This window comes from Cetorhinus maximus, chromosome 8 (assembly GCF_964194155.1).
Source record: "Cetorhinus maximus chromosome 8, sCetMax3.hap1.1, whole genome shotgun sequence".
Classification (NCBI taxonomy): domain Eukaryota; kingdom Metazoa; phylum Chordata; class Chondrichthyes; order Lamniformes; family Cetorhinidae; genus Cetorhinus; species Cetorhinus maximus.
In genome coordinates, this window is record NC_135886.1 from 104,366,478 (window position 1) to 104,392,816 (window position 26,339).

Consider the following 26,339-nt stretch of genomic DNA (forward strand, 5'->3'; position numbering starts at 1 on the left):
TACCTCTCCCTGGACCATGACCCCACCACAGAACATCAAGCCATTGTTTCCAGGACTGTCACTGACCTCATCTCCTCTGGAGATCTTCCTCCCACAGCTTCCAACTTGATAGTCGCCCAACCTCGGACGGCCCGCTTCTACCTCCTACCCAAAATCCACAAACAGAACTGTCCTGGCAGACCGATCGTGTCAGCCTGTTCCTGCCCCACGGAACTCATTTCTCGTTATCTTGACTCCCTTCTCTCTCCCCTTGTCCAGTCCCTTCCCACCTACATCCGTGATTCCTCTGACACCTTACGTCACATCAACAATTTCCAGTTCCCTGGCCCCAACCGCTTCCTCTTCACCATGGATGTCCAATCCCTCTACACCTCCATCCCCCACCAGGATGGTCTGAGGGCCCTTAGCTTCTTCCTTGAACAGAGGCCCCAACAATCCCCATCCACCACTACTCTCCTCCGTCTGGCTGAACTTGTTCTCACACTGAACAATTTCTCCTTTAACTCCTCTCACTTCCTCCAAATAAAAGGTGTGGCTATGGGTACCCGCATGGGCCCCAGCTATGCCTGTCTCTTTATGGGGTATGTGGAACATTCCTTGTTCCAGTCCTACTCCGGCCCCCTCCCACAACTCTTTCTCCGGTACATCGATGATTACTTCGGTGCTGCTTCATGCTCTCGTCGGGACCTGGAAAAATTTATTAATTTTGCTTCCAATCTCCACCCCTCCATCATCTTCACATGGTCCATCTCTGACACTTCTCTTCCCTTCCTTGACCTCTCTGTCTCAATTTCTGATGATAGACTGTCCACCAATATCCATTACAAGCCTACCGACTCCCACAGCTACCTCGACTACAGCTCCTCACACCCCGCTTCCTGTAAAGACTCCATCCCATTCTCTCAGTTCCTTCGCCTCCGTCGCATCTGTTCTGATGACGCTACCTTCAAAAACAGCTCCTCGGACATGTCCTCCTTCTTCCTTAACCGAGGTTTTCCATCCACGGTCGTTGACAGGGCCCTCAACCGTGTCCGGCCCATATCCCGCGCATCCTCCCTCACGCCTTCTCCTCCTTCCCAGAAACATGATAGGGTCCCCCTTGTCCTCACTTATCACCCCACCAGCCTCCGCATTCAAAGGATCATCCTCCGCCATTTCCGCCAACTCCAGCATGATGCCACCACCAAACACATCTTCCCTTCACCCTCCTTGACAGCATTCCGTAGGGATCGTTCCCTCCGGGACACCCTGGTCCACTCCTCCATCACCCCCTACTCCTCAACCCCCACTTATGGCACCTCCCCATGCCCACGCAGAAGATGCAACACCTGCCCCTTCACTTCCTCTCTCCTCACCGTCCAAGGGCCCAAACACTCCTTTCAAGTGAAGCAGCATTTCACTTGCATTTCCCCTAACTTAGTCTACTGCATTCGTTGCTCCCAATGCGGTCTCCTCTACATTGGAGAGACCAAACGCAAACTGGGCGACCGTTTTGCGGAACACCTGCGGTCTGTCCGCAAGAAAGACCCAAACCTCCCTGTCGCTTGCCATTTTAACACTCCACCCTGTTCTCTTGCCCACATGTCTGTCCTTGGCTTGCTGCATTGTTCCAGTGAAGCCCAACGCAAACTGGAGGAACAGCACCTCATCTTCCGACTAGGCACTTTACAGCCTTCTGGGCTGAATATTGAATTCAACAACTTTAGATCTTAAACTCCCCCTCCCCCCATCCCCACCCTGTTTCTTTCCCCCCCCCACCCGCCTTTTTTTTCAATAATTTATATAGATTCTTCTTTCCCCACCTATTTCCATTATTTTTAAATCTAAAACTAAAACCTTTAGTCTTTCCACCCCACCCCCACTAGAGCTGTACTTTGAATATCCTGTCTTGCATTCTTAATTAGCACTTTTCTCAGACAAAGACCACCACCTTCAACACCTCTTTGACCCTTTTGTCTCTGACATCTTTTGATTATCTGCTCACATCACACCCTCAATGTGTCTCTTCCCCCCCACCCACCTTAAACCAATTTATATTTCTCCCTTGTTGAAACTATGCTTCAGTTCTGCTGAAGGGCCATGAGGGCTCGAAACGTTGACTGATTTCTTCTCCGCCGATGCTGCCAGACTTGCTGAGTTTTTCCAGGTAATTCTGTTTTTATTTTGTATAGGAATAGGCTATTGGGACCCTCAGGCCAGCTCTGTGTCATGACCAGCAGATCATAGCCCTGCATTGCATATGGGCATACTGAAACTTTAAGTAAGGCATGTGTTTTTTACAAAGGGACATACAAGAAAAAGCTGGCTGAGACTGTAAGGTAACCATTTGCTGGAAAATTCCAATTTGGATTACTTGACCAGCTAGTTCAGAGAGAACGGAATGTCGCACCTAAAAGGTGTGACATGGCCACTGTACTTCAGCCAGAGGCACATCAAAGGAAAAGATACAATGCAAACTGAACTGTAATCTCCTGTGGTTGCAGAGATAATGGAAAATGATTACCATCTCAGCCAAAGCCTCCTGTTGAGTTATATCCCATACTGTGAACATGAACTGAATTGAAAGAAAATAGATCTGGGCAAAATGCATGTTTGTTTTTTCCCTTCGAGGAATACACAGTGAAAGGGATTTTAAAAAAAAGCCAACTGCAGCCTTAGTTTTGTGTGCTAGTCTGGTGCTCTGTTCTGGTGTGTGCGTGCTGTGAAGGTCACAGCTGAAGAACATCAACTTGGCATCCCTGCGCTTGCAGGTAAAAATGTCTTCGGTCTCCGATTGCTGGAGGCAAATCATAAGTCAGCAAAGCCACAATCGAAAAAGAAACAGGACAACTGCTTTCAGCTAACCTGTGGAACCAAGAATCTCCAAACCAACTGCTCAACTGCCAAAGTCAGCTCTACTGGAATCATCCAACTTAACGGCTGCAACATTTCACCATCTACTCCTCACGGACAAGCCAAAGGGCTGATTCATGTATAACTTTTATTCCTGGACTCATTTCTCATTACTAATCTGTGTGTATGTGTGTCGCATTTTTATTATTTTTTTCTCACATTTTATTGCCTAATAAACTCACTCTTTCTTTCACTCAAGATAGCTTGGTTAAATTAGCTCCTTTTATAGCATAAATACATTTGAACTGGGAAAAGGTATTCATTAGGGAAGGGATTCTTTTAAAATTAACTTTGTTGCAACCAACTGAGGGGTTTGAATAAAGAAAGGGAGCCGATTTATCCCTCCTCACCCGGGAGCATAACAATTGAGGTACCTCTTCCGGGCTCATAACAAATTGGGGGAACCTCGCCCAGGGATCAGTAGTAACATCTGCCTTTCAATAAGATCATGGCTGATCCGATTGTGACCTCAACACCATTTTCCTGTCTATCCCCTATTCTTTTTGTCTCCCTTGTCAATCAAGAATCTATCTAACAGCCTTAAAAATATTCAATGACTTGTACCTCCACTGCTCTCTGGGAAATAGAATTCCACGGACCAATGATGCTCAAGGAAAAAAATTTTCTCCTCATCTCCATCTTAAATGGGAGACCCTTTATTTTTAAACTGTATCCCCGATTCCAATTGGGAAACATCCTCTCAACAAACACTGTCAATTCCCCTCAGGATCTTACATGTTTTAATTCTTCTAAACTCCTATGGATACAGGCCCAACCTGTTCAAGCTTTCCTCATGAGACAGCCCCTTCATCCCAGAATCAGTCGAGTGAACCTCCTCTGAATAGCATCAAATGCTAGTATATCATTTCTCAAGTAAGGAGGCTAAAACTGTACAAAGTGCTTCAGATGTGGTCTCACCAGTGCCCTGTATAAATGTAGCAAAATATCCCCACCTAATATATTCAATCCCGCTTGCAATAAATAATAACATTCCATTTGCCTTTCTAATCATTTGCTGCACCCACATACTAACTTTTTGTAATTCATATACCAGGACACCCCGATCCCTCTGAACCGTGAGTTTTGCAGTCTTTCGCCATTTAAGTAATGTACTACTTTTCTATTTTTCCTGCCGAAATTGACAAGTTCACATTTTCCCACATTATACTCCATTTGCCAATTTTTTGCCCACGCACTTAGCTTATCCAAAATTCCTTTGTAGACATTTTTTGTGCTCACAATTTACTTTTCCATCTATATTTGTGGCATCAACAAATTTAACAAACATACATTCAATTGCTTCATCCAAGTCATTTATATAGATAGTAAATATTTGAGGTCCTAGCACTGATCCCTATGGCACTCCACTGGTTACAGCTTGCTAATCCAAAAATGACCCATTTATCCCTCCTCTCTGATTCCTGTTGCCCTCTAGACAATCTGTTACCTCATATACCATGAGCTCTCATTTTGTGTAGTAACCTTTGATATGGCACCTTATCAAAGGCCTTTTGGAAATCCAAGTCGACTGGTTCCCCTTCATCCATGTTGTTTGTTACTTCCTTAAAGAAGTCTAAATAAATTAGTCAAACATGATTTCCTTTCACAAAACCATGTTGACTCTGCTTAATTGCATTATTATTTTCTAAGTTTCCTTCCGTAACCTCTTTAACAATAGATCCTAGCATTTTCCCTATGACAGATATTCGGCTAACTGACAGGTAGTTTCCTACTTTCTGTCTGCTTCCTTTCTTGAATGGAGGTCTTACATTTGCTATTTTCGAATCTGATGCAACCTTTCCAGAATCAAGAGTATTTTGGCAAATTACAACCGATGCATCTACTATCTCAGCAGTCACTTATTAACGGGCCCTAGGATGAAATCCAACAGGTTCTGGTGACTTGCTTGCCTTTAGTTCTAATAGTTCTCTCAGTAGCCTTCCCCTGGAGATTGCAATTGGTTTAAGTTCCACCCTCCATTTCACCTCTTGATTTATAAGTATTTCTGGAATGTTATTTGTGCCCTCTACAGTGAAGACAGACAAAATTCCTGTTCAACGCTTCTGCCATTTCCTTCATTTCCATTATTAGTTCCCCAGACTCATTCTCTGGAGGATGAATGCTCAATTTAACTACCTTATCCCTTTTTCAATATTTGCAGAAAATCTTACTATCTGTTTTTATATTTCTAATGAGTTCTCTCCCACACTAAGTTTTCTCTCCTTATTAATTTTTAAGTCATTTTTTGCTGATCTTTAAATTCCAATTTCCTGAACTACTATTAATATTCATAGTATCAAATTGAAAGGAAAAGCATACAATTTTATCTTTAATGTCCTTAGTTGGCCTTGAACGGTGCACTCATCACCGACAATCTTTCATTCTCACTGGAATGTAGCTTTTTTGAATGTTATGAAATATCTCCTTAAATGTCAGAAACTGCATTCCTACTGACCTATCCCTCAAAGTATTTTCTCAGTTCACTTTAACCAACTCCATCGTCATATCCTTGATATTGTCTTTACTTAAATTTAAAACATTAGTCTTAGACCAATTCTTCTCTTCCTCAAATTGAATGCGAAATTCAATTATGTTATCATCACTGCTACTTGGAGGCTCTTTTACTTGGAGGTCATAAATTAATCCATGCTCTTTGCACACCACCATGTCTAAAATAACCTCCTGTCTGGTTTGCTCTAGAACATGCTCTATACGATATTGTCCTGAAAATACTCTATGAACTCATCTTCCAGGCTACCTTAGCCAATCTGATTTATCCAATCTATATGTAGATTAAAATCACCCATGATTATTGAAGCACCTTTCTCACAAGCCCCCGTTATTTTGTTCTGTATATTCCATCTTACATCATTGTTGATGTTAGAAGGGCTAGAAACTACTCCCTTAAATAACTTTTCCCCCTTTGTTATTTTTTATCTCGAACCAAACTGATACTACATCTTGATATTTAGAACTAAGATCACCTCTCACTATTCATGTACTCATGTCATCCTTAATTAACAGAGCAACACCACTACCTTTCCTGCTTTCCTGCCCTTCAGAAATATCAAGTGCATTCAGCTCCTTCATATTGTTAAACATGGTACCTGCTCCCAGACAGTTTCCCTCAATTCAGTTCCCAGGCCTATGGGTTAAATACAATACTGTATTCATTTAAGACACTGAGAAAGGGATTTCAGTCACTGCTAATTGGAATCATTTAATGTTTAGAATTTTGGTTGTGAATCTCTCCCTCGAAGAAGTCAATTCAAATGTTCAATAAATGTTTCAGTGTACAAATATTCTTAAAGTAAACCTGCAGTGTCAGAAACCAGGGAGCTGTTAACTAATGAAAGGGCCCCTGTTGTGGTGTTATTTTGTCACAGGTGTGTGGTGTAAATAGTAGCTCTATCTAAATCAATTAGCTTTTCACTCAACAAATGGGACATTCAACCAACTAACCTTCCCATGAGGAAGCTACTGGTACAGCTGTGCAGGTTATAGGTGCCGCTATCTGTAGTAATTTACTTACTCCCAGTATTGCTCACTTGGACCCTGGTGAGGAACGTGAGTTTCTGATCCATTTGGACAAGTTTCATTGTTTGCATGCAGCCATGTTGTATTAATGATTTCAAAATATCCATCATCCAGAGTGAGATTGCAGAGTGGATCTAGAAAATGTGGAATGTTTTTTAGGATGACATTTCATTGGGAATGATGCTGTCATTTCTAGTGATATAATCAGGGTCACTGTTTCGCTCTGACTGAATCAGTCCAATCCCTTTTATTACATGGATGAAGTTACAGATGGGTCAGAACACAGGGGTACATCTGTACATTCCACTCAGAACAGTCCAGCTCTGGTGCTTGTTTTACTTGTAAAAGCAGATTTTATTTGGCATATTCTGCAATCACAAAACCAGATTAAAACATTAAACTATAAACAGTTCCTTCAACGTGTCATGATTATTACTGATTAATGTCATGGTTAATATATTTTAAAAAATATTATTGTTGTAGGATTCCTTGTGGTGGGGTGATCTCCTGGTCCTTTGTTATTATTATAACTAGGGATCGGCAGGAAAAATCAAATCTTTCCAGTCAGGGTGCAGTGGGTGGAGTCGAGGCTTAGTTGTGTTGGCTTGGGGATAGTCAGGTTGGGTGGCATTAGGGGTGTAGTCGGGTGCTGTGGAGTGATTGGGGGGTGGGGGGGTGCGGTGCGGGGTCAGTTGTGCAGTTACCCATGTGTTGGACCAGGTTCTAATATGTCTAAGCTTTCCTGGGTAACTACCCAGGTAAGTACTGCAGAACTGTACTAAGTCTCTGACTTTAACTTAGGAATTGGAGATCTTCATGGAGGATCCAGGGAGCAGGGGAATTGCCCATTGGAAATTTAAACTTCCTGGGCAATTCCCAGCGAGTACCGGGTGTCAGGACATTTGCAGGGTCCCGCGTACCTCTTCAGTCATACGTCAGGTCTCCGAAGGTCTGGAGACTGGAACATTTGGCCCAGGATGAAACAAATGGTGAGCACACTGAACTATAGAATTTCTGGCTTCCCCAATCTGCTCAGAGCAATGGACAGAACACAAATGGCACTGAATCTCCCTTTCAGAAGCGACAAAGCTACATCAACAGAAAGGCTTCAATTCCCGATGTAGATCATCTGCAATTCCTGCCTCAGTATCCTGTCACATTGTTTTCTTTGAGCACAATTCAATAATAGCAAATATGCTCACCGCTGGGGGGTCCAGTGGAATGATGCAGAGTTGGCAAAATAGTTCCTCCCTGTTCCAGTGACTGATGACACTCCTTCATGTCTCACAAGCTGAAGTGGAGGGAAGTTACAACCAGGTGCGTGTGCCTAGCAGACAGGTCACTGAGAGCCCAATACTTTACCCAATAGAAGTGAAGACAGTACCTTTGGGAGTCCTGCTGCATGTTTCATCTGCACCCCACCAACTGAAGCAGTCTGCCCACGGCAGGGGGGATTGGAAGGAAGCAAACAAGTAGTACAGGCTGTAGGTGATGATGCAGTTGTAGGCGATGTCAAGAATTGTACTGGACAGGACCATAGTGATCCCCACACCTTAAAATAGAATGAGGAGCAGGAACTTCAATTAGCAATTATTTAATGTTGATTTTTTTTTCAAATGGATTCAACTGGTCAGGCAGGCCAATTTTGTTATAAATAACCACTCTGACTATTTCTGCTGTTATCTCTATGTTTATATGGCTTCAGAATTATTGCATAGATTAGGAAAGCTGCCAAGCAGTTTAATACAATGAATAAAACGTATAATTTTTTTAATATAAAAATATCAAAGTTATGCTTTTATCCTATTCAGAAGTCATACTTCCTGGCAAAATAATCTAGAGAAATATAACATATGAAGATAAAAAGAGAGAGACAGGCATTTCCTTCTCATTTTCCTGACCTGGGAAATTCAGGAATTTAGAACTAGCTGTAATCTACAGTGAAACAATGACCTTCCATTTAACCTCAGGACTAACCCACATAATAGCATTTCATTTGTCTGATTTTACAGGGCAAGTTCATCACAGTTCTCTGCAGCAGCAATAAAGTCTCTGTCCTCATAAAACAGCTGATTGACTGACATTGTGAGCAATACCAGGATGGATTAGTTGATGAAATAATTAGGGGTAAATGGATTTTCTGATCACTTCCTCATTCTCAAAGAAAATAAGCAGGAATTTGTTAAATGATGCAAGTGGATTGTTAACTCCTACCCCATTTTCTAACCCATTCTGGGGTTTGTTCCCACAGGGAACACCCCTCTGGTCTCCCATCCAAGTGAACATTCTTCACCCAAGAAGCTAAACAATGAACATCATTAACTAGTAACTCGGAGGAACATCCTAACTTGGCCCAGTCCAGTCCTCACCAATGTTCATAGCCCATATGTGTACTTTTCGGGAACATTTGGCAATCAGTGACAGAATCCTTCTTCGTCTAAAGTCACAGAGACAGCTCTAGAGCTGTTGCCCAAGACTAGCTGCATTGTTGCGGTACATGTGTCAATTAGTTTCTTTTAATTTTAGATAGCACACCAGCTCTCATTCTTTCTCTCAATACTTTCTCAATGTGTTTAATTTCTCATCATGCTTCTCATGAGACAAGCACATCACTACACACAGGGAGACTGAATTCCATCCTCCACTTGATATCAATGGAAAATATTTGCCCACATGTTTAAATCCCTTTCAGTGGCCTATTGCTGCATGGGGTTGCCAACCCTCCAGGATTGGCCTGGAGTCTAGAGGATCTGCAGATCAATCTCCAGAGCGCTGCTGTGTGCAACCCTGGAGAAAAATCACAGGCCAGGAATTTAGGTCCCCGCCATGGCATGTCTCCCCCCCGGTGGATGTGGTGAGCCATTTAAATCTCCATTCAGTTCGGCGGGACCAGAATATCCTATTGGGTGAAAGGGGTTGTAAAATCCTGGCCAGAGGGACACTAAAAAAGATGGACAAAAAAAGATTTTCTTTGAACATTTCTCTTCCCCAGACATAAAGATACTGAAAATGGGGGGAAAAAAAGACTGTTTGGCTGCCAACCAACCATCATCCAATTGGGCAATGAGTTTTTTTGCTTTCCAATTGGCCGAGGAAGACAGCATTTGGCTGACTAATGGCTGGATCATTGGGAAAGTTATGTGATGAAACCTTCAGGGATACATTTAATCACAGTTGGCAAGCCTATTGCTGCATCTAAATCAAACAAGTAACATTTCAATGAACTGTCACTTCTTTTGGAAAAATGAAACATAAAAATAGCATCAATGCTAATGACTCAGTAACAGGTAGAGGGGTCTCCAGATATTGGGTCTAATATCTGACTAAATTGAGAATGAAAGATAAAAACATTACATTTGCTGCATCTTGTCTGTTCTCTGTATTTGTCTTTGCAAAAGCAAATGGCAGATCAGATTGCAAACAAGATACCAGCAAGGCTGGCTTCAACCTCCATACACCAATGCGAATTAAACACTATTATTCATTTGCTAAATGAACATTAACCTTGCATCATTGGCACGGCTTTCCACACTGCAACAGGTCCGAGGCTGGCAAACTGCCCAAAGGAAGATTCCAAGAAAAACATCGGCATAGCAATAAGTGCCAGCATGAGTGTGTAAGGAATAAGAAACACACCTGGAAAATATAGTAAAGGAAAGCTGAAATATATTTCATGGACATTAGATTTATTCACACAATAATGGTGTGGAAGTTAAACAACTCATTTGTTTATTTCATATTAACACAAACTAAACATTGCCATTGACAGAACAGTGTGACTGCAGATTGCAATTGTACTCAACATCTGAATACTAAACATCCAAAAACAATATTCAGGCTCTTTATCCTATTACAATATTCCCAGCTCTTCAGTTCATTTCACTTGAGATTCTCAGATTAACTGACACAAAGTGAATGCTCTATTTCAGCACAGTCCCAACGAGTTTACAGAGATATTATTAGGTGCTCTTTTCTGGAGATGAAAACACAATCTGTGCTTCCCACAGAAACCTTTTCCTTTGAATTTTCGCAGGAATGAAGGATCAATCATTATCGTTGAAATTATAGAACATCAATGTGAATAACTATATCATTATAACCTTAAAGATCCCACCAACCCTGAACCTCAACACTATTTTTCAATCAAACGTTGTATGTATTGGAACTTTCCCTTCAGCTGATATTCCAGACTCATCATTATGTCCCTGAGTATGGTCTTTTCAAAGGGGCACAGCGGTAAGCAGTCAGGAGGGGCTGGCCCTGGGAGTCCTCAACATTGACTCTAAATCCCATGAAGTCTCATAGTTTTGACAAGGAAATTCCTCATCAAATGTGCAGATAAGTGGCAGATGGAATTTAACCCTGAAAAGTGTGAGGTGATACACTTTGGAAGGAGTAATTTGACAAGGAAGTATTCAATGAATGGCTTGGCACTAGGAAGTTCTGAGGAACAAAGGGACCTTGGCGTGTGTGTCCATAGATCTCTGAAGGCGGAGGGGCACGTTAGTGGGGTGGTGAAAAAGGCATATGGGACACTTGCCTTCATCAATCGAGGCATAGATTACAAAAGTAGGGAGGTCATGTTGGAGTTGTATAGAACCTTCGTGAGGCCACAGCTGGAGTACTGTGTGCACTTCTGGTCGCCACATTATAGGAAGGATGTGATTGCACTGGAGGGAGTGCAGAGGAGATTCACCAGGATGTTGCCTGGGATGAAACATTTAAGTTATGAAGAGAGGTTGGATAGACTTGGGTTGTTTTCGTTGGAGCAGAGAAGACTGAGGGGCGATCTGATCGAGGTGTACAAGATTATGAGGGGCATGGACAGGGTGGATAGGGAGCAGCTGTTCCCCTTAGTTGAAGGGTCAGTCATGAGGGGACATAAGTTCAAGGTGAGGGGCAGGAGGTTTAGGGGGGATGTGAGGAAAAACTTTTTTACCCAGGGGTGGTGATGGTCTGGAATGCGCTGCCTGGGAAGGTGGTGGAGGCGGGTTGCCTCACATCCTTTAAAAAGTACCTGGATGAGCACTTGGCACGTCATAACATTCAAGGTTATGGGCCAAGTGCTGGTAAATAGGATTAGGTAGGTAGGTCAGGTGTTTCTCACGTGTTGGTGCAGACTCGATGGGCCGAAGGGCCTCTTCTGCACAGTGATTCTGTGATTACCATCTACCTCTGTGAAGACTCCTTCTCGATGAACAACACTTAGATGAGGGGCTGAAGGTAGCAATGGTGTAGGCTTCTGAACTGATTGTTACTGGTAAAAGTTCCTATTGGATTCCCACTGTTCACCTCACAGGCTCAGTATCCACATTGGACCTCTGGTTACTGTGGATGGGACAAAAATATCCTCAGGCTTTTATGGCACAAATACACGCTGTTGTGGATCCAATGGAGTCAAAGGGAAAAGCAAAACATTTCAGTCCATGTATTCTTTCTCAGCTCCTATCCATGGTGAAGGTTTATGCAGAATCCATGCTTAATAGTTCCACCAGTTTCTGCTGAACAGAATCACTAGGATGTGTTAGAAAGCAAGTTGCCCCAGGTTATTGCAAGTGTAGCCTCTGGATGTTCCACACACCAATATCCTTAATTGTATTTATTTATATGGCTCTGTGGAAACTCATCGCATTCTTCACATAAAGGCTGGAACTGCAATTACTTGCTTAAACGCATCAACTTTAGAGCAGAAAACGCAGGAAACAAGTTAATAACACTATTGGTCTTGTTATGCTATGGCAGGTGGTAATTGCCGGGCTGACCAAATTCCAATGGGAAATTTGGCCAAGCTATCACAATGATTTGCAGTTTGTATTTTTATTATGAGAAGGTATGTGCAACGAAGTCAGAAGTAAAGATTCCACTTTAAATGTTAAATTAAAACATTTATTAACAAGAGGAAAGAAAACTTAAACACTCATGATTATAGTACACACTTACATTTAATCTTACAACTTTTCCCAAAAGATTTCTCCTTAGCTGGACTCCCAAATAAACACCGTTAATAAACACTTCTCCTCAGAGAGTTATCACTGCTTAATAGGTGATTGCCAACTTCTTTGAAGTCACTCACCTGTCTAGAACTTCACTAACCTTCAGCTGTACTTTCCTTCTGTCAGCTTTCACCACAGCATGGGAGCAGCTTATGCAGCTCTACCTTGTACCTCTGACAAAGAGCGAGAGAAGAAGGAGCACTAACACCAACAGCACCACCAATATCAGGAGCAAGATCAGCATCAACATCAACTGTCTTTTCCTCAACTGCATGCCCCTCTACAGGGGAGAGAGGTGGAGAAAGAGATCCAGTTCCAAGGAGGGGATACCAGCCCCCCCCCGCCCCGCTGCCCCAACCCCAACACAGGGTGTACTGATAGGGGATCAGTGCCCTCAACATGTCTAGCACTAGCTTTTCCTGACATCTGCAGCCTTGTAGAATAAAATCTCCTTCCCAGTGGAGGAGGTGGGTACACATTGTCAGTGGCTGGAAGGCAAACTCCACGCGTCTCTGCTTCTTGCTGGACTTTGTGCTCCCTTCTCCTGCAGGGGGTGAAAGCAGAATGGTGTGACTATGTGTATTGGAGAGGAGGGAAGGACATAGTGACTGAGGCATTGGTGTGAGAGTGCAAATGGATGAGGGCGAGTGTGATTCCGATGGGAATGTGAGATGACTCAAGAGTGAGGAATGAATGGACCTATGAATGGTGTGTTTTTTTGAGGATTGCTGCTCAGGAGAATGCTGGGAAAGTCAGAGTGTGAGGCTTGGCACCTCAAAGCATTATGACACTCACTATTCCACCCTCCTGAAGTCCTGGATCCTTTTGGTGCACCATCTCCAGGTTGGTGGGAGCAACTCCTGCTGCTAACTTTCCTCGATCACTTCCATTTACGCTGTCTGGTTGGAGAGGCTGCCCTCTTCCTCCAGTCCTTGGGAGAGTTCACCTCACTGTAGTCCCTCAGGTCCTGCAGCTGGACCTCCAGGTCAGAGTGCGCAACCCAGGGAGCGGCCTTCCCAGGTCTCCTCTCCATTTCTGTGGTTGTTACAGCCTCAAAACTCCATCTCCAGCTGACCCATTCGAACATGTCCAAGTTCCTTCAGTTGAAAATTTTACCTTTGACGGAATAAGTGTGACATCCCATCCACCTTCCTTGTTTGACAGGGAAACCCAGAGATAGGATGCTAACGCCATGACTCAGAGCCTCAGTGAAGCCGCTAAAGAGTTCAACAGAATCTTGACCTGGTAATGCTCCCTTCTTCTTAGCAGGGACTAAAGTGAGAAAACTCTGTCCATTGCGTCCTTGACAGTGAATAAATTCAGGGCCGAGAAACGTTTTAGTTGCTGAGACCTGAGCTGAAGGAATGTAGATGAGGCAGCGTGTTCAGAGAATATTCATTTGGTAACATTGGCCTAGATCGTCAGGCAGCTGCGGAGGAAGTTCGCGTGTCAGTGTGATTTATTGGAGTGGGGGTGGGGGGGGTGTGGCGTTGTCGGTTGTGGAGTTACCCAGGCGTTAGGCTAGGTGTTTTTTGTCTAGGGTTTCCTGACTAACTATCTGGGTAGGTACATTGGAACTGTGTAAGGTCTGAGTTAGAGTTGAAGATTTTCGCACAGGCTCCCAGGGAGCAGGAGGCTCCACAAATATCCCCATCCTCAATGATGGGGGTGCCCAGCACGTCAGTGCAAAAGGCAAGGCTGAAGCATTTGCTCCAATCTTAAGATAGAAATGCCGAATGGATGATTAATCTCGGCCTCTTCTACAGGTCCCCAGCATCACAGATGCCAGTCTTCAGCCAATTTGAATCGCTCCACGTGATATCAAGAAACAGCTGAAGGCACTGGATACTGCAAAGGCTATGGGTCCTCACAATATTCTGGCAATTGCACTGAAGACTTGTGCTCCAGAACTTGCCGTGCCTCTAGGCCAAGCTGTTCCAGTGCGGCTACAACACTGGCATTTGCCCAGGAATGTGGACAAGTGCTCAGGTATGTACTGCACACAAAAAGCAGAACAAATCCAAGCTAGCCAATTACCCCCTCAAGAGTCTACTCTCGATCATCAGTAAAGTGATGGTAGGGGTCATCAACAGTGCTATCAAAAAGCAGTTGCTTCGCAATAACCTGCTCACTGACGTCCAGTTTTCGTTCCACGAGTATCACTCAGCTCCTGTCCTCATTACAACCTTGGTTCAAACATGGACAAAAGAGCAAACTCCAGCGGTGAGGCGAGAGTGACTTCCCTTGACATCAAGGTGTATTTGACCCAGTGTGGCATCAAGGAACCGTAGCAAGACTGGAGTCAATGGAGATAAAGGGGGAAACTCTCTACTGGTTGGAGTCATACCGAGCACAAAGAAAGATGGTTGTAGTTGTTGGAAGTCAGTCAACTCAGCTCCAGGACATCACTGCTCGAGTTCCTCAGGGTAGTGTCCTAGGCTCAACCATCTTCAGCTGCTTCATCAATGACCTTCTTTCCATCAAGTGCCAATCAAGAGGGCTGCTTTGTCCTGGATGGTGTCAAGCTCCTTGAGTGTGTTGGGGCTGCAGTCATCCAGGCAAGTGGGGAGTGTTCCATCATGCTCCTGACTTGTGCTTTGGAGATGGTGGACAGGCTTTGGGGAGTCAGGAGGTGAGTTACTCGTCGCAGGATTCCGAGCTTCTGACCTGCTATTGTAGCCACAGCATTTATATGGCTAGTCCAGTTCAGTTTCTGGTCAATGGTAACCCCCAGAATGTTGATAGTGGGGGATTCAGTGATGGTAATGCCATTGGACGTCAAGGGGTGATGGTTAGATTCACTCTTGTTGGAGATGGTCATTGCCTGGCACTTGTGTGGTGCAAATGTTACTTGCCACTTGTCAGCCCAAGCCTGGATATTGTCCAGGTCTTGCTGCATTTGGACATGGACTGCTTCAGTATCTGAGGAGTTGCGAATGGTGCTGAACATTTTGCAATCATCAGCGGACATCCTCACTTTTGACCTTATGATGGGGGGAAGGTCATTGATGAAGCAGTTGAAGGCGGTTGGGCTGAGCACCTGGAAATCCCTCCCTTACAGCACTGTGAGTGTACCTACACAGAATGGACTGCAGCAGTTCAAGAAGGCAGCTCGCCACCACCTTCTCAAGAACAATTAGGGATGGGCAATAAATGCTGGCTTAGCCAGTGAAGCCCACATCCCTTGAATGAATAAAGGAAAACAATGTGGAACCAAAGGGTTTGGGCCAATGTTTACAGACTTACATACAGCACTCTGACTCTAAAGGCTGGGACTTTGACTTTGTTCTGATATTGGAAGAGATGTTGAGTAACACATAATATGGAAACATGAACATTGGAAACTAGTTCCTGGAGTTATAGGGCCAGACTAGAGGTCCCATCATGGGGAACTGAAGGGGGTGTCTCTTCCTCTAGGCAGGGTTTGGCTAACTGACTGGCTGTTGGAAGATCCTACCCAATTAAGAGTGAGGAGGCACAGGGCCCGACCAGTAAGAGTGCGAAAGCAGCACCACCTATGATTGCTGACCTCCACAAGCTGCTAAGTGTAGCTTGGAGGAAGCATTCATGTGTCCCTACTATGGATCACTGGGCTGCACAATTACAGACATTGTGCTCGTGTCCATTAGGAAACTGCTAGTGTTCATCTTTGTGCTTGTAAGAGAAGACCATAATATAAATTGAATGGGTCAAGACAGGTGAAGGGTTCCATTTGTGTCCATCCTGACACCATGGTGGAGGCCTTAGAACATGCAGGGCTGCATGGCACCCACTCCTGTGCTAATGGTGAGGCAGCTGCAACAACTCTGAAAAACTATCCAGGACAAAACAGTCTGCTTGATTAGCACCCCATCCGTTTGCATTAATATTCCAACAACCACTGACACACCATGGTCGCAATGTATATTATCTACAGGATACACCACAGTAATTTACCAATTTACCAAACCAGACTTGCTAGGAATGTCCACATCCTGAGAATTAACTTGAAAAGTAACTCCAAAAATAGTGAATCATCAATATGCACACTGGTAAGGCAAGTGTCTTTTGGTTTGATAATAATATTAATACGATGCATCTCACTTTTAACTAGAAACATGGGGCATAATTTTGGTGGATTTCATGGTGGGGGGGAGAGGGGAATCTCGCAGGTGCCCAAAAATAAGATCGGTTTCCTGGTGGTGTGAAAACAGTTTGCAATTCTCCTGATGGCGGGTGAATGGCGGATCGGGTATCCCACTGACTCATGACATGAATACCATTTGCATTCATTGCCATCTCATGAATGCTCATTAACTATGCTGCTTGCCTGAATTACATGGTGCCTTCCAATCTTGCGTCACGCTAGCAGGAAATAATGCCAGTCTGAATCACATTTGAAACACAATGATGTGTAGTGGTCAGACCCCACTTTGCTCGCTTCTTCAAGGTGCATGCAACATTCCTAGCCTACCTGCCACAATTCTGCACCGGTCTCATCGCATTGCCAGTGAAACGCCATACTGCTGGGAGTGTAGGTTTGGTTTTTCCCAATGGGTGTTTCCATAGTCCTGAAGGACATCACTGTGCTGCAGTACTCTGGCAGAGCTGAACACTTAAAAAGAGACCAGCATTTTGACTGGGGCAATGGGCTGGGAATAAGATACCAGACCCATGAGGGCCAAAGGGGCAGCAAGGCATTGCAAGGGATTTGTGGGAGTGGAAGGGGAACGATGGCAGGCAGAGGGAAGACTGAGGGTTGGGAAGCTTGGAGCCCAACAAGGGAAACTGAAACGCTGCCAATTAAGGGGGTGGATGGGATACCACATATATGAATGGGAGGGGTGCACACAGACACTGGAATAGGAAATCAGTGGGGTATTGTCTGTTAGTGTGGCACGTGAGGGATAGGTTGCACTGAGACTTATGAAAGGGGGGTGGGTGGAAAGGGAGACAGTGTGGTATTCAGTCATGAGGACAATGGGGAACTCATTGAGAGTCAAAGTCCTTGGTCTGGGGCCAGCAGGTTGGAGTCAGGGCGTAGAGACACTCATTGGGCTGACAGTCAGGAGTGAGAGTATAGGCTGTCCTTGGGCTCTGTGGGCCTCACCCTGCAGAATGAGAGAGAAGAGACAGTCCTGGGGTGCCATGCTATGGGGCCATGGAAGGGGTATACACTACATGGCTATGCATGGCATGCACATTGTACCCCTAATCCAGGAAGGGGCTAGGGCTGTGTGCTCATACGGGATAATGCACAGCATGATGCGCAGGGTGTTTTCACAGTCCGTGTCCATTGACTTGTTTGGCTCTGTACAGGTCTGTAGATCGGATGGTAATGGATGTGGGTGGTGTCTGCAGCCTGTATTTGGAGAAATGAAATAATGGGGTGGAGGATGTGGGGCTTTCTTGGTAGGGGTTCTCCTCTGTAGGTGCCCTTGCAAACAGCCTCTAGGCGGGAAAGGTAGCAAGGTCCACATGGGGCATGGGCATGTCAGCAGTGATGGGCACGAAGGTGGAGGTGTTGGTCTTGTTGACCACAACAACAATGGGATCCAGTATTACTGGGGGAGGCTGGAGAATAACAGGAGTGAGCTCTACCTTCTAGCACACAGACAGTGAGAGAAGGATCATTGAAGCTGGTCCTGGAATAATAGCGCAGAACCACCATCTTGCACCAAATTAATGGTGCAGTTATACATCGAAAGTAGAAGAGAATCTGCACAGGAGGAGCCTGGGGCAGTGTGGGAGGGGAGCCCTGCTGGAATAAGGAGACCTTTCTGGGGCACCCTCTAACTTGTTGGTGCCATGAGATTAAACTGGAGTCAGAGCTGAGAGAAAGGAGGAAGTCCTCTTTTAGAAGGTAGTCTTTTGCTGCGCTGTAACAGGGAAATGTAGGAGTCACTGGCTTAACATCACAGTCGCTGCATTTCAACATTAACTCTTAGGAATGTGAAATTTGGGAATGCAGGCAACTGTTAAGGAGGCACAGGTGCTGCATATATGGGATCCCATCAATGGGAGACTGTCATGTGCTTTCCAGAATTCATAATGGGCCAAGGAGCATCCAATCATTAAACATGAGCAACTTATTGTTAATGAGTATGCCAGAGCAGAGATTGGAGCACTGAGCAAGGTCAGGTCACACATGTCATTTAAACCTTCTCCAGCCTCTATGAGATTAAGATGTAAAGCCTCAGGGATGGCTTCTTAAGTCACCTGATGTGTCTCTTAGTGCCTCAGATACAAGGCTGCATCAGTGACAAGGCTAGTGGGGCAGAAGCCATTCTAGACCATTACAGTTGCTTTTGGTTACAGATTGTGAGCTTCACTATGTTCACCTGTTATTCATTAATCTATTCAATCTATCATTTCAGAGAGAAGGACAAATAAGTTATTGATCCAGGATGCAATGCTGCCTTTTTTTAGGATTCTAATAAAATGGGGGAGGAGAAGAAGGGACAGACGGCACTGGGCGCAGCTTCAGGAAGAGACCTGCCTGAGGTCCAGGGTCAAGGGGAGCCACAGCAAGAATATGAGGATCAGGAGGATAGACCCAGACCACGGAGGCAACTCGCTAGACCAAGGGTCTACTAAAGAAGACTGTCCTATTTACAGGTGAGTGAGAGACAATGCCATGCATGTCTGCACTTGTCCCAAGCTCTGGTAAATCACATAGGACCTAATGCCACATGGAGTGGGAGGCTGTCCCCTGCCATTGGCCTTGAAGGTCACCGCTTCCTCAATTTCTTTGCCTACGGATCATTCCAGGGATTCACAAGGGACCTGTGTGGCATCTCGCGGTCCGCAACACATAGACGCATCAAGGTCACAGATGCCTGCAACAGCAAGACACATCATTATGTGAGGTTTGCTCTTGATGAAGATAGTGATGCTGTGAGATTCATTGCATTTGCAGCGATCTCAGGCTTCCTTAGAGTGCAGAGTGCAATCGACTGCTCCCATGTGGCTTTAAGTGCTCCATGGCAACAGCCCCTAATGCTTATCAACCATAAAGGTTTTCATTCCATCAATGTTCAGCTGGTGTGTGATCATCAGGAGCACATACTGCGCGTTTGTGCCAGGTACCCTGGGAGTTGCAATGATTCATACATCCTGAGTCCCTCCCAGGTGCCTCAGATATTCGAAGAGCTTGAGTGTCTACAGGGGTGGCTGCTTGGGGATAAGGAAATGCTGGCTCATGACACAGGTGTGATGTCCTCAGAGTGCTTTGGAGGAGAGATACTACGCAGCTCACAGCTCCACACAGTCCCTAATCGAGCAGACCATTGACTTTCTGAAGATGCCCTTCCAATGTCTGGACTGCCCAGGTATGGCACTGTAATACACTCCAGGTAGGGTATCCTACTTCATCGTGCTGTGTTGTGCCTTTCACAGCCTGGCGCTGCAAAGAGGTGGTCACTTGCCGGGGGAGAAATGGAGGAGGATGAGAGCTCCTGGAGGATGAAGAGCAGGAGGACCAGGGACCTGAAGACGGTGATGATCATCAGCTACCACAGGATGATGCCATCAAGAAATCACAGTGTGGAAGCACGATGTGGAATATGTGCTCATGCCACTTTAATAGCTATCAGATTCCAGGAGGAGTAAAGTGGAGCCGGTGGGAGATGTCCATATTTCTCCTGGGCCTGATTGCCATTCCATTGCATTGAAAGGGACGTCCAACCAGTCACATCGAAGCTGTGTCAAAATCCTGGAACTTCCTCCCTAACAGCACTGTGGGTGTACCTACACCACATGGACTGCAACAGTTCAAGGAGGCAGCTCACCATCACCTTATCAATGACAGTTAGAGATGGGCAATAAATGCTGGCCTAGCCAGTGATGCCCACATCCCATGAATGAATTTAAAAAAAAGTGTTCAGTATTCAGACTTGCACCTTCCAGCCTCATGACTGACCAGGCCATGGTCTCTAAGAATGTCAGCAGTGCACTCTATGTGCACTCACTCTGGGAAGTGAGAGTCGACACAACAGCAAGAATGCTGCAAAAACTTACTTGATGCACTTGTCACCACGGTAATGAGAAACTATAGTGGCCAGTGAGATGAGGACAAGGTTGGAGACTTCCTCCTCCTGCCCAGGTCTTGACAACTCCCCCGCACCCCCCGTAAAATGTCAGACAGATTGAGGGTAGGTGGGAGGGAAACCACCAGCTGGATTTCCCAAGCCTTCAAACCCACCAGCCCATGTTTCCCAGAACTGAGCTCAGCACTCCAGATGGGTCCTAAATGCGACTCTTTAAAACTAAAAATCATTTTCTCCCCTTTGTATTCTAGTCCTCTTGAGATAAAGGCCAACATTCCATTCATCTTTACTGAACAGCTCAAAAGTTCAAATCCCATCAAAATGAATTGTAAAATTGAATTCAATAAAACCTGGCAGCCTGAAAACTGGAATAAAAAATGACTACCACAGTTATGTAAAACCTCAGCCACTTCACAGATCTTATCAGCTAAACAGGTCAAACCTAATAGGTCAGATTACATGTCTTCAGTTTCACACCATGTAATCATCTCTTTTTGTCCTCAGAACAACCTGGGATGGACAACATGAACATACGAACATACAAAATAGGAGCAGAATTAGGCCATTCGGCCCCTCAAACCTGCTCCGCCATTCAATAAGATTATGGCTGATCTGTTTGTGTTTTGAATTCCACATTCCCATCTATTCCCGATAACCTTTGATTCCCTTGCCTAATAGGGATCTATCTAAAAGCAAAAAACTGCGGATGCTGGAAATCCAAAACAAAAATAAAAATACCTGGAAAAACTCAGCAGGTCTGGCAGCATCTGCGGAGAGGAACACAGTTAATGTTTCGAGTCTGTATGACTCTTCAACAGAACTAAGTAAAACTAGAAGAGAGGTGAAATATAAGCTGCTTTAAAGGGTGGGAGGAGGGGAGGGTAGAGCTGGATAGAGGGCCAGGGACAGGTGGAGATAGCCAAAAGATATCATAGGCAAAAGGACAAAGAGGTGTTGAAGGTGGTGATATTATCTAAGGAATGTGCTAATTAAGGGTAGAAAGCAGGACAAGCAGGATACAGATAGCCCTAGTGGGGGTGGGGTGGGGTGAAGGGAAGGGATTGAAATAGGCTAAAAGGTAGAGATAAAACAATGGATGGAAATACATTTAAAAATAATGGAAATAGGTGGGAAAAGAAAAATCTATATAAATTATTGGGAAAAAAAGGGGGGGGATCGGAAAGGGGGTGGGGATGGAGGAAAGAGTTTATGATCTAAAATTGTTGAACTCAATATTCAGTCCGGAAGGCTGTAAAGTGCCTAGTCGGAAGATGAGGTACTGTTCCTCCAGTTTGTGTTGAGCTTCACTGGAACAATGCAGCAGGCCAAGGACAGACATGTGGGCATGAGAGCAGGGTGGAGTGTTGAAATGGCAAGCGACAGGGAGGTCTGGGTCATGCTTGCGGACAGACCGAAGGTGTTCTGAAAAGCGGTCACCCAGTCTGCGTTTGGTCTCTCCAATGTAGAGGAAACCGCATTGGGAGCAACAAATGCAGTATACTAAATTGAGGGAAGTGCAAGTGAAATGCTGCTTCACTTGAAAGGAGTGTTTGGGCCCTTGGACGGTGAGGAGAGGGGAAGTAAAGGGGCAGGTGTTGCACCTTCTGCGGTTGCATGGGAAGGTGCCATGGGAGGGGGTTGAGGTGTAGGGGGTGATGGAGGAGTGGACCAGGGTGTCCCGGAGGGAACAATCCCTGCAGAATGCCGCCAGGGGGTGTGAAGGGAAGATGTGTTTAGTGGTGGCATCATGCTGGAGTTGGCAGGAATGGCGGAGGATGATCCTTTGAATGCAGAGGCTGGTGGGGTGATAAGTGAGGACAAGGGGGACCCTATCATGTTTCTGGGAGGGAGAGGAAGGTGTGAGGGCGGATGCGCGGGAGATGGGCTGGACACGGTTGTAAGGCCCTGTCAACCACCGTGGGTGGAAAACCTCGGTTAAGGAAGAAGGAAGACATGTCAGAGGAACTGTTTTTGAAAGTGGCATCATCAGAACAGATGCAACGGAGGCGAAGGAACTGAGAGAATGGGATGGAGTCCTTACAGGAAGCGGGGTGTGAGGAACTGTAGTCGAGGTAGCTGTGGGAGTCGGTAGGCTTGTAATGGACAGTCTATCACCAGAAATTGAGACAGAGAGGTCAAGGAAGGGAAGGGAAGTGTCAGAGATAGACCATGTGAAAATGATGGAGGGGTGGAAATTGGAAGCAAAATTAATAAATTTTTCCAGGTCCAGACGAGAGTATGAAGCAGCATCAAAGCAATCATCGATTACCGGAGAAAGAGTTGTGGGAGGGGGTCGGAGTAGGACTGGAACAAGGAATGTTCTACATACCCCATAAAGAGACAGGCATAACTGGGGCCCATGCGGGTACACATAGCCACACCTTTTATTTGAAGGAAGTGAGAGGAGTTTAAGGAGAAATTGTTCAATATGAGAACAAGTTCAGCCAGACGGAGGAGAGCAGTGGTGGATGGGGATTGTTCAGGCCTCTGTTCGAGGAAGAAGCGGAGAGCCATCAGACCATCCTAGTGGGGGATGGAGATGTAGAGGGATTGGACGTCCATGGTGAAGAGGAGGCGGTTCGGGCCAGGGAACTGGAAATTGTTGATATGATGTAGGGTGTCAGGGGAATCACGGATGTAGGTGGGAAGGGACTGGACAAGGGGAGAGAGAATGGAGTCAAGATAGCAAGAAATGAGTTCCATAGGGAAGGAACAGACTGACATGATTGGTCTGCCGGGACAGTCCTGTTTGTGGATTTTGGGTAGGAGGTAGAAGCGGGCCGTCCGAGGTTGGGAGACTATCAGGTTGGAAGCTGTCGAAGGAAGATCTCCAGAGGAGATGAGGTCTGTAACAGTCCTGGAAACAATGGCTTGATGTTCAGTGGTGGGGTCATGGTCCAGGGGGAGGTAAGAGGAAGTGTCTGCAAGTTGACGCTCAGCCTCTGCGAGGTAGAGGTCAGTGCGCCAGACAACAACAGCACCACCCTTGTCAGGAATCTATCTACCTCTGCCTTAAAAATATTCAATGACCCACCTCCATCACCTTCTGAGGCAGAGAGTTCCAAAGTCGCACAGCCCTCTGAGAGAAAAAAATTCTCCTCATCTCTGTCCTAAAAGGGCGACCCCTAATTTTAAAACAGTGTTTCCGAGATCTGGACTCACCCACAAGAGGAAACATCCTTTCCATGCCCAGGATCCGTTCAGGATCTTATATACTTCAATCAAGTCACCCATCACTCTTCTATGCTCCAGTGGAAACCTTTCTACATCAGACAAGTCGCTAATTCCAGGTGTCAATCTAGTGAACCACCTCCAACACATTTACATCCTTCCTTAAATAAGGAGACCAAAACTGCACACAATATTTGAGATGTGGTCTCACCAATGCCCTGTATAACTGAAGCATAACATCCTTATGTTTATAATCAATCCCTCTCGTAATAAAGGATAGCATTCCATTAGCCTTCTTAATTACTGGCTGTACCTGCATATTAACTTTTTGTGTCACATGCACTAGAACGCCATGATTCCTCTGCACCTCAGAATTCTGCAGCCACTCTCTGTTTAAGTAATACTCCGCTTTTTTATTCTTCCTGCCAAAGTGAACAAATTCACATTTTCCGACATTATATTCCATCTACCAGATTTTTGCCCACTCACTCAACCTATCTATATTCATCTGCAACCCCCTTATGACCTCTTCACAACATACTTTCCTACCTCTCTTTGTGTCATCTGCAAATTTAGCTATCATGCCTTCACTTCCCTCAACTAAGTCATTGATATAAATTGTAAAAAGTTGAGGCCACAGAACAGACCCCACGGGATCCCGCTTGTCATCCTGCCAATCAGAAAAAAGACCCATTTATGCATACTCTCTGTTTTCTGCCAGCCAGCCAATCTTCTATCTATGTTAATACGTTACCCCTACACCATGAGCTCTTATTTTCCGCAAAATAAATACTATCTTGTCACATCACTTCAATTTCAAGAAAAATATTTCATAAATACACAGCATTTTAAAGCTTTGACATTCAATTCATCATTCGTTATAGAAGAAATTTTGATCCTGTATTATTTACCTTGGACAGCACATTCAATTTGATATTCTTAATAAACCAATGAATGTAATTCTGCCTTTTACTCTCCTGTATTTTGGATTCACTACAATACCTCCTCCATTTCTGTAAGCCAGGTAAGGGAATCTCCAGACATTGCCCAGGCCCACAGCACAGCCAATCACTGAGAGCAAGTAGTCAGTCTTTGAGGACCAGTTGCCTCGCTCCACATTCTCGTCATTTCCATCCACATGTTCATTGGCGACAACCTGGGGGAGAGAGAGAAAATGGGCGACTCAGAAATTAGATTTTCTCAGGCAGAATAAGCATTACGTTCAGACGCTAAAGAAACACTGGGAAGGATTTTAACCTATCAGGGTGGGTGGGTTTCTATGCAGGCAGCAAGTTAAAACAGCTGAAACTGCCGGCATCTCGGCAATTTGGCAGGAAGCTGTTGACTTCTGCCTATAACAAAAACATGTTCTTCAGCATACGGGAGAATCCCATGGGATAGGCACGTCTGCCGCTTTGATATGTTAATTTCGTGTTCGCTTCTGTTTAATCACAGGATTGTTACGGTGCAGAAGGAGGCCATTCAGCCCATCATATCTGTGGATTCCGACTTTAACTCTGCACGTGGACTTCCCAGGTTTATCACCAAGTAAGGCAAAGCAAGAGGACAATGGGAATGGATGGAGCTGAGCAACTGACATAAAGGAAGGTCTTTAAATACTGAGATCTAAGAGTGACTTCTTTGCCTAAGTGTCAGACATTTGCTGACCTGACTTGTCCTGAGATTATGCTGTCACCGCTTTGCAGGTGGTTCCCAATATTTTGGAAGTCATTTCTGCTACTTTGGAATTTTTTTGCCTTTGAGCTACACTTCCTAGCTGTCAGCCTTCACAGGGGCATGAGAGCAACTTATACGCCTCTACCTTCAACTTCAGATAAGGAACAGGAGCAGACCAGCAACACCAAAGGCAGTAGGAGCAACAGCAGCATGAGCAGCAGAAATCTTCTCCTCCACCCTCTGCTGCTTCACAGGAGTGAGGGGATGAGGGCAGAGCTCCAACTCACAGGAGGTAAAAGCCCCTACTCAGGGCATAGACTGAGCACCAGTGCCCACTCTGGGGGACTAATAAATGTCACTAACATTTGCAACCTCCTGGACGAAGACCTCCTCCCAGTGAGACAGGTGGGCAACCATTGCCAGTGGCCATCAAGGCGACCAGAGCCCTGAGTGTCTTCATGTCTGTCTGCTTCCAGGGACCTGCTGGTGTGGTGCAGATTGAGAGATTTGATAAACATTACAAGTGCATCTTCCAGGTGACAGATGCCATCAGAGGGCCCTCGGATTTGCTGCACTGTTTTGATGCCCATAGATCCAGAGAGTCATAAATTGTACTCACGTGATAATCAAGGAGCTGTGAGGTCACCCAGCCAAAATTCTTCAACTGCACAGGATGCCACGGAAATGTTCAACTAGTCTTTAACCACTGAAAGATTATCATGTATGTCTGTGCAAGATTCCCAGTGAGTTGACAGGATGCCTGCAGCAGTCAAATCCCTCACAGATATAAAAACAGAAAATGCTGGAAAAACTCAGCAGGTCTGGCAGCATGTATGGAGAGATAATAGAGTTAACGTTTTGAGCCCAATTTGACTCTTCTTCTGTCACAGATATTTTCACCTCCAGGTAGAGTCAGAGAATGGCTCCTTGGAGCTGAGGCCTACCCTCTAATTATATGGCTAATGACACGTCTGAGAAACTCTCGCACAGACACACGGGGAAGGTCACAAAACAAGTCACATTATCACATCAGTTAAAATTG

The 26,339-nt window shown here is 45.1% G+C and overlaps 1 protein-coding gene across 1 annotated transcript in view; it reads right to left on the reverse strand.

Annotated features, from left to right (window-relative positions):
- Positions 1–24,751, reverse strand: part of LOC144683857 (sodium- and chloride-dependent neutral and basic amino acid transporter B(0+)-like) — a 63,115-nt gene extending 38,364 nt beyond the window's left edge. Inside the window, exons 1-4 of the mRNA XM_078547364.1 lie at positions 24,623–24,751; positions 9,934–10,065; positions 7,814–7,981; positions 6,425–6,563 (exon numbers count right to left, since the gene is read on the reverse strand). Of these exons, the coding sequence (XP_078403490.1) occupies positions 6,425–6,563; positions 7,814–7,981; positions 9,934–10,039 (413 nt within the window). The 5' untranslated portion in view covers positions 10,040–10,065; positions 24,623–24,751. The remainder of the gene's footprint in view (positions 1–6,424; positions 6,564–7,813; positions 7,982–9,933; positions 10,066–24,622) is intronic.
- Between the last annotated feature and the right edge of the window lie 1,588 nt (positions 24,752–26,339).